The 16209-nt window shown below is 36.3% G+C and overlaps 1 protein-coding gene across 1 annotated transcript in view; it reads right to left on the reverse strand.

The window, feature by feature from the left end:
• Positions 1 to 15744, reverse strand: part of SH3BGRL (SH3 domain binding glutamate rich protein like) — a 142270-nt gene extending 126526 nt beyond the window's left edge. The window contains exon 1 of the mRNA XM_053699340.1: positions 15406 to 15744. Within this exon, the coding sequence (XP_053555315.1) occupies positions 15406 to 15450 (45 nt within the window). The 5' untranslated portion in view covers positions 15451 to 15744. The remainder of the gene's footprint in view (positions 1 to 15405) is intronic.
• Positions 15745 to 16209: the final 465 nt, after the last annotated feature.

A 16209-nucleotide genomic window follows, 5' to 3' on the forward strand; every position in this document is an offset into this window, starting at 1 on the left:
AATTATTTATTTTTACCAGTGAAACCAATATAACATCTCAACATTCACAAATATACATTTCTGACATTCAAAAACAAAACAAAAACAAATCAGTGACCAATATAGCCACCTTTCTTTGCAAGGACACTCAAAAGCCTGCCATCCATGGATTATGTCAGTGTTTTGATCTGTTCACCATCAACATTGCGTGCAGCAGCAACCACAACCTCCCAGACACTGTTCAGAGAGGTGTACTGTTTTCCCTCCTTGTAAATCTCACATTTGATGATGGACCACAGGTTCTCAATGGGTTCAGATCAGGTGAACAAGGAGGCCATGTCATTAGATTTTCTTCTTTTATACCCTTTCTTGCCAGCCACGCTGTGGAATACTTGGACGCGTGTGATGGAGCATTGTCCTGCATGAAAATCATGTTTTTCTTGAAGGATGCAGACTTCTTCCTGTACCACTACTTGAAGAAGGTGTCTTCCAGAAACTGGCAGTAGGACTGGGAGTTGAGCTTGACTCCATCCTCAACCCGAAAAGGCCCCACAAGCTCATCTTTGATGATACAGCCCAAACCAGTACTCCACCTCCACCTTGCTGGCTTCTGAGTCGGACTGGAGCTCTCTGCCCTTTACCAATCCAGCCACGGGCCCATCCATCTGGCCCATCAAGACTCACTCTCATTTCATCAGTCCATAAAACCTTAGAAAAATCAGTCTTGAGATATTTCTTGGCCCAGTCTTGACGTTTCAGCTTGTGTGTCTTGTTCAGTGGTGGTCGTCTTTCAGCCTTTCTTACCTTGGCCATGTCTCTGGGTATTGCACACCTTGTGCTTTTGGGCACTCCAGTGATGTTGCAGCTCTGAAATATGGCCAAACTGGTGGCAAGTGGCATCATGGCAGCTGCACGCTTGACTTTTCTCAGTTCATGGGCAGTTATTTTGCGCCTTGGTTTTTCCACACGCTTCTTGCGACCCTGTTGACTATTTTGAATGAAACGCTTGATTGTTCGATGATCACGCTTCAGAAGCTTTGCAATTTTAAGAGTGCTGCATCCCTCTGCAAGATATCTCACTATTTTTGACTTTTCTGAGCCTGTCAAGTCCTTCTTTTGACCCATTTTGCCAAAGGAAAGGAAGTTGCCTAATAATTATGCACACCTGATATAGGGTTTTGATGTCATTAGACCACACCCCTTCTCATTACAGAGATGCACATCACCTAATATGCTTAATTGGTAGTAGGCTTTCGAGCCTATACAGCTTGGAGTAAGACAACATGCATAAAGAGGATGATGTGGTCAAAATACTCATTTGCCTAATAATTCTGCACTCCCTGTATAACCATTACCGAAATAAACCTCTATTCCAATCCTGTATTATATGCATGCTGTGCACAAGAATTCACAAAGGGCATCATATAACCATTACCGAAATAAACCTCTATTCCAATACTGTATTATATGCATGCTGTGCACAAGCATTCACAAAGGGCATCATATAACCATTCCCGAAATAAAAAACTAATTTAATGAAAATTTTGTAAGCAAGTCTGTGGATTAGTTATTCTGCTAATTGTCCTTACATTTCTAAGTATCACAACTTGTGACAAATAACTTATAATACCATCCAAATGACATCCTCTGCATGGCTGTAACCATCATTACTTCTACAATGAACCAACAGCCCTTCGCTTGTTGAATATCCAGCTAATAAATCTACCCACGAGGAGATCAAAAGTGGCCATTCTTTTGAACTAAGGAATCACAACAGAAAATGTTTCTATTGTGATTCAGAGCATACAACTTAGGAAAGAAAAAAAAAATTCCAATTAACTTCTATTATCAAATTTGCTTCATTCCCATGGTATTCTTTGTTGAATAGATAAATAGCCAGTAATGCAAATATAATAGTAAATAAATAGTAAAAACTGAATACATTAAAGGCAAATATAATAATTGTCTTCTGTCTCAATGAAAAAAGAAATGTTCCTTATCTCATAACAAATGAACTATGCACCAAATAGCCCAGCAACTTATTACAGTTCACTCATGTGTAACCGACAAATGAAAGCTCTTTACAGGCACGTCTAGTCTGCAGTGCACATAAAACAGCACATGATCTCTGCTTGGAACACACAGAACATTGCTTTAAAGAACTTTATAAACAGAGTAAACAAACAGGGCACTTCCCTGTGCAGCAGGTGCTTTTTGTAACATTGCTAGTGATGCTGGGATAATTAGCTTACATAATTATCATATTGATGTTATTAAATCTAACCCAACTGCTCATATAAACCAATGGGCAAAAATAATATTAGAATTATGTGTTTAAGCCCTGCAAAGGGATTAAACACATAGTTTAAGTCAGCTCCAAATCAGCATTGCACTACTAGGAGCTAGCTGAACACATCTGGTGAGCCAATGACGAGACATGTGTGTAGACACCAATCACCAGCTTGCTTCCAGGAACGCATTACTGTTCATCAGTCTACCTGCTTTTCAACATAAAATACCAAAAGAACAAAGTAAATTTAAAGGGACATAAAACCCCAAAGTTTTCTTACATGAATTAGATAGTGCATACAATTTTATACAACTTTCCAATTTACTTCTATTATCAAATTTTCTTAGTTTTCTTGTTGTTCTTTGTTGAAAAGCAGGAAGGTAGGCTCATGAGTGTGCGTGTGTCTGCAGCACTATATGGCAACAGTTTTGCAGCAATGTTATACATTAGCAAGAGCACTAGATGGCAGCACTATTTCCTGTCATGTAGTGTCTCAGGCATGTGCACGCTACCTACCAAGGTATCTCTTCAACAAAGAACAACATGAGAACAAAGCAAATTTGATAATAGAAGAAAATTAGAAACTTTTTTTTCAAAAATTGTATTCTCTATCTGAATAATGAAAGAAATTGTTTGGGTTTCATGTCCCTTGAATAACAGAAGTCAATTGGAATAGTCGCTCTATCCAAATCATGAAAGTATAATGGTGACTCATGAAGGTGAAGCTGTCCAATGCCAGGAGGTGAAAGATAATGAAATCATAGAAAATAACAAACTTGACTGTGCAATAAAGGTATCCAGACTGTAAAAAGGTCCATTTGCTTGAAAAACACTCAATGATGGAAAGTTCTCGCTCTGACAAAATGATGTAAGGTGTTTAGTCCGTACTGTGAGGTCTCTCTCTCTCTCTTGCCTTCAGATCTGTTTATCTAGCTATGCAGTAAACAATAAGATGCTCAGAAAAAGTTCCCATATATATTGCATGACTTCCTTCTATGCCGGCTAGTTTTTAATCATCGAACCCTTGTCCAATTTGAAATATGTTTTTTTTAATTCTCTTCGACATGAAACACGTTTTTTTTATTTTTTCATTATTCAGATAGAGCATGCCATTTTTTTTATTATTAATAATCTTTTATTGAGGATTATAAAAGTATAAGGCAAAAAGAAACCATGTAACATCTTGGAAACATATGAAATCGCATTATAATTTTATAACACTGTTATCGTCAACAAGTAAGCATATATAACATATGGGTTCAGTCAAATTTAAGTAAATAAAAATCCTCATTTTACACATTTATACAACCTAATACAAATATATTATTGAGGCCACAACCAGGCCAGTTGATTAAAAAAAAAACACAACTATACCCTATATTGTTCTACTCTAGAGGAGGGGCACACGAAAATTTTGAGTTCCTTTCGTAATTTAAACAAGAATTATGCTTTTCATAAACAGAGTTCTTATCCATAATGCAGCATAAGATTGCTGAGTATTTTCGATCATTCGGACCAGCCGAACAGTACATAACATCAGCCTGAAGTGTGACAGAATACTAACTACCAACTCTTTTTCTTCGCTAACTGCTAATTTTGGAGGGTTATATACTTAAAGGCCTTGGGGGCGTATAATTCAAGCTAGGATTACCACATATCTGCAAACTACCACGGAACCACTAGTAAAGTCTAAAACGCTTAGATATAAAAATAAAAAGACAAGGGGAGAAAAAAAAAGAGCATGCCATTTTAAACAACTTTCTAATTTACTTATATTACCATTTAGGTCATAGAAATAAATTGGAACGCTGTATAAAAATGTATTCTCTATCTGAATCATGAAACAAACAAAAAATCATATCCCTTTAAGGTATTGGTATTTTATCTGTTCTTGCTTTGAGGTGTGTATCTATAGAAATTAATTAAATTTAACTTTACAAAAAAATTGATTTCCATTTTGAAAATAATTTCTGCCTACAACTGCCAAGGACAGCTATTAGAGTCAAACATGGCCAGCATATGCTAACATTTTTTATGGCCCAATATGAGGATCAATATTTCTAGCCTACAAGTATATAACAGTAATAATTCAGCCATACACTTTACCTCAGAAAAATCAATGATGTCTTTGTTATTTGGTTTAAAAAGCCATGAGAAACAGCTAGACTGGTTTTCCATGGTTAATAAAATAAATTATTCAGTAAGATTTTGACAACATGACAAGTTTTATATCTTTATAAATACAGAAAGAGAAGAAGTGTGCAACGAACTAACAACAGCTCAGTGGCTTGTTCTATGGCCCGGTTACCTGGGAGCAGCCTCTTTTAGCCTAATTGTGCTTCTTACAGAGGAAAACATTCCTGAAGTACCGGTATATCAGTCTGATGCTGCCTAAGAAGGTCAGTCGAGCCCTGAAACAGGCAATTGTCCTCTGGGAAATGGCAACCCCAGACAATAGTTTTGGTGTCCTTTTGGGCCTCATCAATGACGTAAACCCATATTCATTTAAAGGGACAGTCTACACCAGAATTTTTATTGTTTTAAAAGATAGATAATCCCTTTATTACCCATTTCCCAGTTTTGCATAACTAACACAGTTATAATAATATACTTTTAACCTCTGTGATTATCTTGTATCTAAGCCTCTGCAAACTGCCCCTTTATTCAGTTCTTTTGACAGACTTGCAGTCTAGTCAATCAGTGCCTGCTCCCAGATAACTTCACGTGCACAAGCACAGTGTTATCTATATGAAATACGTGCACTAACACCCTCTAGTGGTGAAAAACTGTTAAATTGCAAACTGAAAGAGGTGGGCTTCAAGGTCTAAGAAATTAGCCTATGAACCTCCTAGGTTAAGCTTTCAACTAAGAATACCAAGAAAACAAAGCAAAATTAGTGATAAAAGTAAATTGGAAAATTGTTTAAAATTACATGTTCTATCTGAATCATGAAAGTTTATTTAGGCCTAGACTGTCCCTTTAAGCACATTTGGCAAGGAGTCCACGTCTGGTTCCCTCAGGGAGACTTTCCCCAGGGTAATAATACAAATACAAACAGAAAGAGAAGCAGTCTGCCAGGAATGAATGGCTTGTTCTATGGCCCGGTTACTACCTGGGAGTTGCATGTTTTAGCACAATTGTGCTTTTCACAGGAGGAAAACTTTCATTTATTGACGTACACATCATCAAAACATACAACACAGCTTATTTTCCAACCCACTCTAAGGACAAACAGTTGCCAACTATAATCTTTAGTAAAGAATCACTCTTTGGACCCCATTTATAAAGATGTGAAAGGGCCATTAATGTCAGCTCACATGGTCTATCAAAAATAATAATCATTGATGGGTATTTTACAACTGCTTGAGTTGAGTGGTCCTGATCACTATATTCTTTACTCACAACTAAATGAATTTTCAGGGTCTACATGGGGAAAATGAGAAACTATTTGGAAAATTATTTAAAATTAGTATTAACGTTTGTATCAAAATTTTGTATCACATTTGATACAGACTGTGAGAGATTATTGGAACATCTTACAAGAACTCTTCCTCCCAATATTAAAAAAAAAAAACAAAAAAAAAAAACACCAAAGAGAATTGGATATAGGAAAGAATCTTTTAGGCACAGGGTCGCAACAAACCCCTAGAACTCTGCTTTAGAGTCCCAAAGACACCAATGGGTGACTCCCCCTTTCCAACAGCCACACCTAAAATTTAGCTTGCTACAGTGGGTCCTGTCTAGGCCCTGCAACTGTGAAATACAAATCCAACTTTTATTGGGTTATTAAATAACGTGTGTGTGTGTGATTAATGTGTGTCTGAGTGTGTGTGATTAATGTGTGTGTGTGTGAGTGTGTGTGTGATTAATTTGTGTGTGTGTGTGAGATTAAATGTGTGTGTGAGATTAATGTGTGTGTGTGTGTGTGTGTGTGATTAATGTGTGTGTGTGTGTGTGTGTGTATTTACATATTTGTCTATGATGGCCAAAAGTTTCTAACACCTAAATTTATGGGCTGGCTTGTAGATTTTGAACAAATGTGTTGAGCCATGTCTTTGACATAAAACTCATGTTTTTTAGAAACCTACATATCTGAGATATTTCCCAGAATGTCTGGATTTCCTACATTAAATTCATATTATTACAGGGAAAGCATTGTTCTAATTTTGCATGAAAAATAATCCACAGAAGCTATTATTAAATGGGCAATGGGCTCTAAACAAATAATACAAAGCATTTGAAAGAGTACTATTTAATTGTGTTAAGTTAAAACTGTTTATTTTCTAAATAGAAGCGTTCAGTGGCTGATATCCAGAACTTCTATTGCCTACTTGTTTCAGTTACCATGTTTGCCATTTACCAAACTGATTATATGTATATGATTGCCTCTTCACCTGAATCATTATATTTTGTCTCGAGGTACCTAGTCTCAAAATAGCAACTTTCATTGCTATAGATATTGTTCACTTATATTTGAGTATAGCCCCCTTCACTACTTAATCAGTAGGTCCAATACAAAAAATAAGTGGATTGTTGAAATGTGACAGTGTTGGCATGTAATAGTGTCACTACTGTGTGTCACTGACAGGAAGGGGTTACTCATTGGCAAATGTCCCATGCAGAATGGTTAAGCACTGCTGTGTATATTCCTGTCAAAAATGTGATAATTACAGCTCTCTGAGTTACTGTTAGAGAGAAAAAAAAAGGGTTTATTACTGCTAACAGTCAAAGTAAGAAAAGATTAATAACATTAAAGGGGCATGAAACCCATTTTTATCTTTCATGATTCAGATATAGCATACCATTTAAACAACTTTCTCATTTAGATCCATTATCTAATTTGCTTTATTCTCTTGGTATCCTTTGTTGAAGAAGCAGCAATGCACTACTGCGAACTAGCTAAATGCATTAGGTGATCAAATAACGCGGCAGGTATGTGGAGCCACCAATCAGCAGCTCATGAGCCTACCTAGGTATCCTTTATAACAAAGGATACCAAGAGAACAAAACAAATTAGATAATAGAAGTAAATGGGAACGTTGTTTAAAATCACATGCTCTATCTGAATCATGAAATAAAACAAATCCGGGTTTTATGTCCCTTTAAGAATATGGTGGAGTAAAAAGATAGGGCCTAATAAAGATTTTGGGGATGGGTCGCTGTAATTTACACTTGGGATATAATTTGCATTCATGGATGGCAGGGAAACTTTATCTGATCTGAGGAATAATTTAGGCATGTGGTTGCTTTAAGGGGTTACTAGGGAAATGATTTGATCTAGGTCTCATGGGGGGTACATAATACACACACACACACACACACAAGCTGAAATGGCTGGCTCTGAAATTCTTGGCCTGGTTCGTAGATTTTAAACAATCACATCAAGCCTTGGGCTACTTCATATAACAAGGAAACAGCAATATAAACAGACGAAAGCCTTAAATGCCAGAGCATCACATTCAGTCCATTTCAGAATATAATCACGTGGAAAGACATTAATTCTAAGGTGTGTAGCGCCTTCTGCTCACTGCCAAGGAAGACAGACGCACTACTTCTGTGAATGCACTTCAGAGCCCCAAGAACACAATCTTGCAGCAGCTAATATGAATGTGCAAAAATAGTTAATATATGACATCCATTCATTTAATTCATAGATGTAGAAATGAATAAACAATGCACTTAAAAATACATTAATGAAATGATTCAGTACAACCTATATTGTAATAAGAGTCAAAACTTTTTTTTTTAAAAGTTAAATAGATTAAATACATTATAATATTTATCCTACAGGGCCTTTTTCTTCCCTCTGTCCCCTTTCTTAAAGGGCCATAATACCCAAATGTTTAAACACTTGAAAGTGATGCAGCATAGCTGTAAAAAGCTGACTAGAAAATATCACCTGAACATCTCTATGTAAAAAAGAAATATATTTTACCTCAAAAGTTCCTCAGTAGCCACCTCCCATTGTAAAGGATTTTTGAAGCAGCATTTTAGTGTGTTTGTCCTAGGACAGCTGAAAGGATGAGCATCGTGCACTCTCATATTATTTCACCAATCAGGTAAAGGAAGCTTACTATGAAATCTCATGAGAGTTAAGTCAAATCTCATGAGATCACAGTAAAAGAGTTCATGACCTCAGCACTGCTGATGCTGATTGGCTGCTGTTCATTTCTTCATTTTGTTTTTATTTTTACCTGCAGCTGGGAGCAGCTGAGTATAACTTTTCACACAGAACTTACTCTGCTGAGCTGAGGAAATTGTGAGGTAAAATATCTTCCTTTTTTTACATAGAGATGTTGAGGTGATATTTTCCTGTCAGCTTTTTACAGTTATACTGCATCAGTTTCAAGTGATTTAGCATATGAGTATTATGTCCCTTTGATTTTGCTTTAGTGTAGTGATGTACTGATTACGCCCACCTGGTCTCTGATAAACAGTGTTAGTCATTACAACTCCACTATAAACCAATGTAAATATGCCAAGGAAGGTGTGATATCATTGAATATGTTATAGGTGTTACTCTGTGTGATTTCAGAAATAATTACATTTATGATGTCATGTGTGATGTCACAAACAATATCAGAAGATAGCGAGATTTTGTTTTATAATCTCCTAGCTTTTGACCTTTGTGTAACTCTAGCATTAATATCTTTTTCAGACTATGAATTTATTGGTTTATATGCAGTGACGTATTTAAGATTGTGCTGCCCTAGGCACTCAAAATGATGCTAGCCCCCAAGGGTTTTAGTCCTTTTTAGGCCATTATATATTTTGGTGAGGGTGTAATATGATTTTTTTGCCCGTGGCATTTCAAGTACGCGTGTGTGTATATGGCGAGTGTGTGTAGATGTGTGTGTTTAGTGCAGTATGTATGTGTGTGGTGAGATTTTAAAAGTGCTGTCCCCCCCCCAAAAAAAAGAAATCTGCTGTCCTAGCCAAGTGCCTTGTTTGCTTTGGCCAAAATATACCCCTGTTTATATGATTAAAAAATGGTAACCTCTTAAACAAAATGCATTTTAACATATAGCACTGTAAGCAGATATTTAGAAGGGAGGATAAGAGGCGGCCTTTAAGGGCTTAGAAATTAGCATATGAGCCTACCTAGGTTTAGCTTTCAACTAAGAATACCAAGAGAACAAAGCAAATTTGCTGATAAAAGTAAATAAAATTTAATATGACATGCCCTAACTGAATCATAAAAGTTTAATTTTGATTTTACTATCCCTTTAAAACTCTGCTCTTTTTCAATAAGAGCAGGTTAGGTTCAACAGTGAGTATGTGCCTTGAGAGCTATAATGTATGTATAAAATTGGTACACACACATTATTGCAAACATAGCTGCCATATGATATCTGACACTCGCTCCTGATCCTATCGCAGTATGCTCACATGAAAAAGGAGCTAAGTTTTGTTGTTTGTTTTTTAATGAATGCGCTAAATCATGAAAGTGTAAATGAAATTAAACCCAAATGGAAATTAAACCCCTGATATTTGTTTTTCATGGTTCATGATAGAGAATACAAACTTAAACAACTTTACTGCTTTCATCAAATGTGCTTCATTTTTTTGTATATCCTTTGTTGAAGGAGTAGCAATACACTACTGCGAGATAGCCAAACACATTGTGTCAGGAGCCAATAACAAGTGACATATATCTGCAGTCACCAATCAGCAGCTAGTTCCTAGTAGTGCTCCTGAGCCTACTCAAGTTTGTTTTTCAACAAAGGATCCCAAGAGATCAAAGTAAATTAGATAATAGACTTGACCTATCGATCCATCAATCAACTGCAAATGCAGTAATTTCATGTATAATCTGGAATGGATATAGTTTTGTCAATTTTATAGCAGCTAATTTTCAATTAATAATTGAATAAACACTGAAAGGTTAATAACAAATATGTAGTTATTTTTAATAGGCTCGATTTTATGCCAACCAGAACCATATCTAATTGTTTTCAGTTGCTGTTAAACCCTGAGGATTTAGCAGTGAAACAAGATATTTCAACTGAAACAGTCTCACAGTAAAAACCTGAGACCTCCAAAGCTGATATAGTGATGGTTTTCTGCTATTTAATGTCTAAAGGAAACTAGAATCTAAATAGAAATTCCAGCTTGTTGTCATGTTTTACTAAAGAATGCAATTTAAATCTTAAAACAAACAGGAACATTTTAGTGCAAAGGACAAAGAAAATCAGTTATTTGCCATGTTTGTGGTAGTTTGGAAAGGGTCCCATTTATGTGCAGAATTCTGCTAAATAACCCACGGAATACATTACAGCTTCTACCATGGAGGAACTGTTCTTCCTCCACACATTCTGAAGACTATCCGTGATATGGCTGTAGAACCGCTGTGATCCTGAAGGGAGAGGTTACAGCATTGCATCAAGACGAAACTTTAGAACACATATTCCATAAAGGTTCTCTGGAGGAACAGAAATCTCTTCTAATACACAAATGACAATCCAGAAAAGACCAAATCCTACAAACTAATACATCAAATTAAAGTGATGTATTTTACTGTAACACTAAACTGTAAACAAATTTCTTACAACTAAAGCCAGTAATCAATGGTTACTATGTATTTAAAGGGACACTCAAATCAAAATTAAACTTTCATGATTCAGAAAGAGCACATAATTTTAAGAATTTTTGAAATTTACTTCCATTATCCAATTTTGCACAATCTTTTTATATGCACAGTTTTTTGAGTCACCAGCTCCTACGGAGCATGTGCACAAGCTCCCAGGGTATATGTATACTAGTCTGTGATTGACTGATGTCTGTCACATGGAACAGGGGGCTGAAAAATGGGTGAAAAAATAAATTTGTCAGAAAAAAATAAATCTACTGCTTTTGTAAAATTCAGAGTAAGTGTTATTGCCTTGTCTTTTTATTATGCACGCCTTAATTATGCAATTCTACTGTATTCAGTGGTCCTTTAACAGGCTGCAGAGAGTAAAACACATATCTGCACTTGCAGAATAGCTGTTTTTCTTAGGTGATCATAACCACCACTCTCAATGGACTTATGAATTTTGAGCCAAAGTTAGTAGAGCTCTCAACTTAGCACTGAACAAACTATGGGCGTTCTGAGGCTTGCACTATACAAATTATTAGCTCTGAACTCAGTAATAAATGAACAGCTTGCTAAAGGATGCACTATACTAAAGGACAGCTCTTATCTAAGTAATGCAATAACTGAGGTTACTATGGGTTCACATTGCTAATGCTCTGCACTGTACAAATTATTAGCACTCTACTCAGCACTGGTCTGTAAGATTGCTAATTTTCATGATTCAGATAGAGCATGTAATTTGAAACAACTTTCCAGTTTACTTTAAATTTGTTTTGTTCTTTTGGTATCCTTTTGCTGAAGAGTAAACTTAGGTAGGCTGATAGCAGCTTAGTTAGGAGTGTGCACGTCTTTAGGATTCTATGGCAGAAGTGTTTGCAACTAAGACATTGCTAAAAGAATTGTTGCCGACACTGCTTGCAGATGGCTAAAGACTTATGCATGATCCGATATCAACCTAGGATTACACTTTAACAAAGGATACCAAGAGAACTAAGTAAAATTGATAATGGAAGTTAAATGGAAAGTTGTTTAAAATGCCATGAGCTATCACAATCCATGTAAGTTTAATTTTCAGGGGGATTATTTGCGCAAGTAAACACTGCACTTTGCAATGTTGCTTTCAGACTGGTAAGAAACTTCTTTTACAAATTTGCCTTTATTGTGTATTTTTTAAAATATTCTGAACTTTGCCTATAGTACCTGAAAAGTTAGAGATAGATAGATAGATGTGGGAGCTAGCGGAGATAAGAAGAAATAAGAAAAGGCTTAAACAAATGGAGAGATAGGAAGCTGGCAAGTGAAGGGTAACAGGTTTAAAAAAAAAAGGGGGAAACCACTATACAGTGCTGTAGAGGGGAGATAAGGAGTCAACTGGGTCCTAGCAGAGGAGGGAGCAACCAGACAGAGGGATAAAAAAAATCATCAACTGTAAGAAAATTAAAGGGACAGTCTACTTGATTTTTTTTTTATTGTTTAAAAAGATAGATAACCCATTTACTACCCATTTTCCAGCTTTGCACAGCCAACATTGTTATAATAAAGGGACAGTATACACCAATTTTCATAAAACTGCATGTAATGGACACTACTATAAAGAAGAATATGCACAGATACTGATATACAAATCCAGTACAAAAACTTGCTTAGAAGCTCCCAGTTTAGCACTGATGAGGTACTGCTGGAACACCCACTGAAATAGGCTGAGAAAGGATGAAGAGCAGACACTCCTACTCCCCAATTCCCTGCATATGAAAATACACAAACAGGAATCTGGTGACATCAGTCTACATCTAAAACGTTGGGGCTTGGTTAAGAGTCTGAAAACCAGCACAATGTTATTTAAAAATAAGCAAAACTATATTTTTTTTTACAAAAACACTCCCAGATGACCTATATAAATGGATCACTCTACAAAACATTTATGCAAAGAAAAATCTAGTGTACAATGTCCCTTTAATATACTTTATACAGGAAAGCTGCATAACAACAATGGAGGAGAGGTTGCAGCAGCCTAGGTTCTATTAATCAAGCAACAAAAAAAAAAAAAAAAAAAAAAAGATTCCTGCCACCCTAGGCCTCAGGTTTTGCATTACTTCTGCAAAATCACACATTGTAAAATATTCAAGGGGGTGGTTACCATGAACAGGAAGCTGCTAATGCCACATGTCCAATTAACCTACAAAGCCCTTTGTGGAATTGATAGCAGATGTAGAGTTTATAGCAAGTTGTAAAACTCTGGGATTTCGATACATTAACATGCTATAGTAAAAGAGAGCGTTGTGCTTCATAAGAACAGACAAATGCAGTTTTCACATCAATCTGACAATTTAAAAAAAAAAAAAAAACAATCACAGCTTTGTAAATTATTTGGAAAACAATAATCAAAGAATGAAAGCATTTAAACCTATTAACTGATAAATTATTCCGTGCTTGCCGTTTTTCAGTAAAACCATTACAATTTCTAACTCATCCTCAAACTCTATGGGGTCAATTTATAATTTTTCATGTCTGCCGCACAATGCTGAGAACAAACGCTGTCGGCATTTATCATTGCACCAGCAGTTCTTGTGAACTGCTGGTGCAATGCCGCCCCCTGCAGATTTGCGGCCGCTAGCAGGGGGTGTCAATCAACCCGATCGTATTCGATCGGGTTGATTTCTGTCCGCGGCCTCAGAGCAGGTGGACAAGTTATGGAGCAGCGGTCTTTAAACCGCTGCTTCATAACTTCTGTTTCCGGCGAGCCTGAAGGATCGCCGAAAACACTGAGCATCAAGCTCCGTACAGAGCTTGATAAATTGACCCCTATGTGTTAAACACAGAGATAAAGTCACACTTGGAGCTCCAGAGAACTGCTGGTCCCAAGCATGAAATAGCAGGGGAGTCAATCAGCAGTGGCAGTTACAAGAGCCAACCAATCACCAGCTGTGTACAGCTTCGGAGCTGCAATGCTTGCTGCTCCCGAGCAGGACTTTAACAACCGCAATGGGGTTAAACACATACAGATCCACATTGAGTAATTAAAAAAATGACGTGCTAACAAATTAGAGAATGTAATTTTTGTACTATAATCTCCCTATAGGCAGGCACATCACAAGCATCTGCACACCCTCATAGCAACAATTATTCTGATATGAAATTACCAGCAGTAAATTCAGTGTATACTGTGAGGATCATATAAGGAAGACATTTGAATTAATGTTCCTTGACAGAGCCAAGTGTATACAGCACTGTACATGTCACTTTTTCCACTACAAAACTGGGACAGTGGAGGCCTCTAAAGTGCAGTTCTCTAAGTAATGGTGGTATTTGATCAAACAGAGGCTAGCATTTTGTACAGCACAAATCAGTACCGTATTTAATATAGTGTTAAGCATAAATCATACTATATGAATGCACATAAACAGTTATACAGTTCAATTAATCTATTAGTGAATTATTTCATATAATCCTATACTTATAAAATGACACCTTAAAGGGACACTGAACCCAAATTTTTTCTTTTGTGATTCAGATTGAGCATGCAATTTTAAGCAACTTTCTAATTTACTAATATTATCAATTTTTCTTTGTTCTCTTGCAATCTTTATTTTAAAAAGAAGGCATCTAAGCTTTTTTTGGTTCAGAACTCTGGACAGCACTTTTTATTGGTGGATGAATTTATCCACCAATCAGCAAGGACAACCCAGGTTGTTCACCAAAAATGGGCCTGCATCTAAACTAATATTCTTGCATTTCAAATAAAGATACCAAGAGAATGAAGAAAATTTGATAATAGGAGTAAATTAGAAAGTTGCTTAAAATTCCATGCTCTATCTGAATCACGAAAGAAACATTTTGGATTCAGTGTCCCTTTAAACATTCACAAAAATAAAAACAGATTCAGCAAGGTTAGGAACAGTCAAGTAAAAGGATGACAGTGATTTATATTGTCAAACTATAGTGAAATAAATAAAAATAATATTTAAAAAATAATAATAATAATAATAATAGTACCTGTCATTTAAAAGCCACTGCTGATTTGCAGCATAATTTATCAGCTACATTTTAACAAAGTGAAATAAAATACAATGAACAAGACAGAAACAAGAAGTGTAGGCTTTAAAATGGGGTAATGTAAAGGCTTGGTGATGATAAAAGTAAATAAACACAACTCAATCACTGTGTATTATTATAATTGGAATTGCTTACAAAATGTAGATGTGGGTTAAACAGTATAAATGCTTTAAATAGGCAGCATTAGGCAATACCAAGGATTCACTACAGTTAAGAAAAATGCAGCGAGACAAATCCCTCCAACTTCTATGCTGCTATGTTTTGAAAAATTCCTGTACTCCATAAAAATATGAAAGATTTAGGTCGCTGTATTTTTTGAATTCTTAATGAATTCTGGGGGGAAGGGTATGAGGGTTTAAAACAGGAAAGTGAGCAGATTGGATAATTAAAGCAGTTCTTACATGCCGTGAAATTCGATGATACATTTCTATCCCCCACAATTTAACCCCCAACCCATATCCTGTGCCCTCCATATGGCTGGTGGAGGGGGTCACAACACTGTACTTACCGAGGTGGATCCAGAGGAGGATGCGATATAAACCTTGACAGGCATTGTCACTGCTCAGATGATAATAATATTTCTCTGGGTGATGCTAGTTCTCCCGCTGCTCTTGCTGCTGCCCTCTGGCTCTTATTAAGAGTGGGTGTTTTCTGTTTATCCTCTTGTACTGCTGTATTCCTCTCTCCTCCAGCCCTTGGAATCTCAGACTAGCCTGACAGTCTCTGGATGTCCCTTTTGCTTAGATTCTCTCTGCACTTTACAGTCTGCCTCTGCTTTATAAAATGCTATTGTTCCTTTAAGCTGCTGATGTTCAGACTCTGTTCTTTGTATAGGGGAGGTTCATTTTTTTTTCCCAACTAACTTTATTCAGTCAAATAAAAATGTTCACTTTGCACAACGAACAAGTAAGCCTCTGTTCAGTTTAAGGACTATTGTAACAGGGAAAGCAAATCCATTCATTTGTGTGTTTTATCTTTATAAATGAGTTACCATAGTTAGAAAAAAAGTCAGTCTATGTTGTTTTAAAGCAATATTACAAAAACATTTTTTATCACCCAGGACAAAAGCATCAGATAGAACAGGTAGTGTGGCACACACTTTGGATTCTGATCTACAAATCGCATCCTCACATGGACCGATGAAAGTAATACTTACAAGTTTAGTGCCCGTGGGTACTGGAGTAGCTGCCAATCTCCTCAAGTCTAATCAAACATATCAAGTTATCGACAGCATTGGCAAACATGACCTTAACCCCTTGAGGAGCGATGTTTTTTCCCTCAGTTTCTGTTCCTAACAACAAGGATTTTTTTA

This window comes from Bombina bombina, chromosome 1, assembly GCF_027579735.1.
Source record: "Bombina bombina isolate aBomBom1 chromosome 1, aBomBom1.pri, whole genome shotgun sequence".
NCBI classification, from domain to species: Eukaryota; Metazoa; Chordata; class Amphibia; order Anura; family Bombinatoridae; genus Bombina; species Bombina bombina.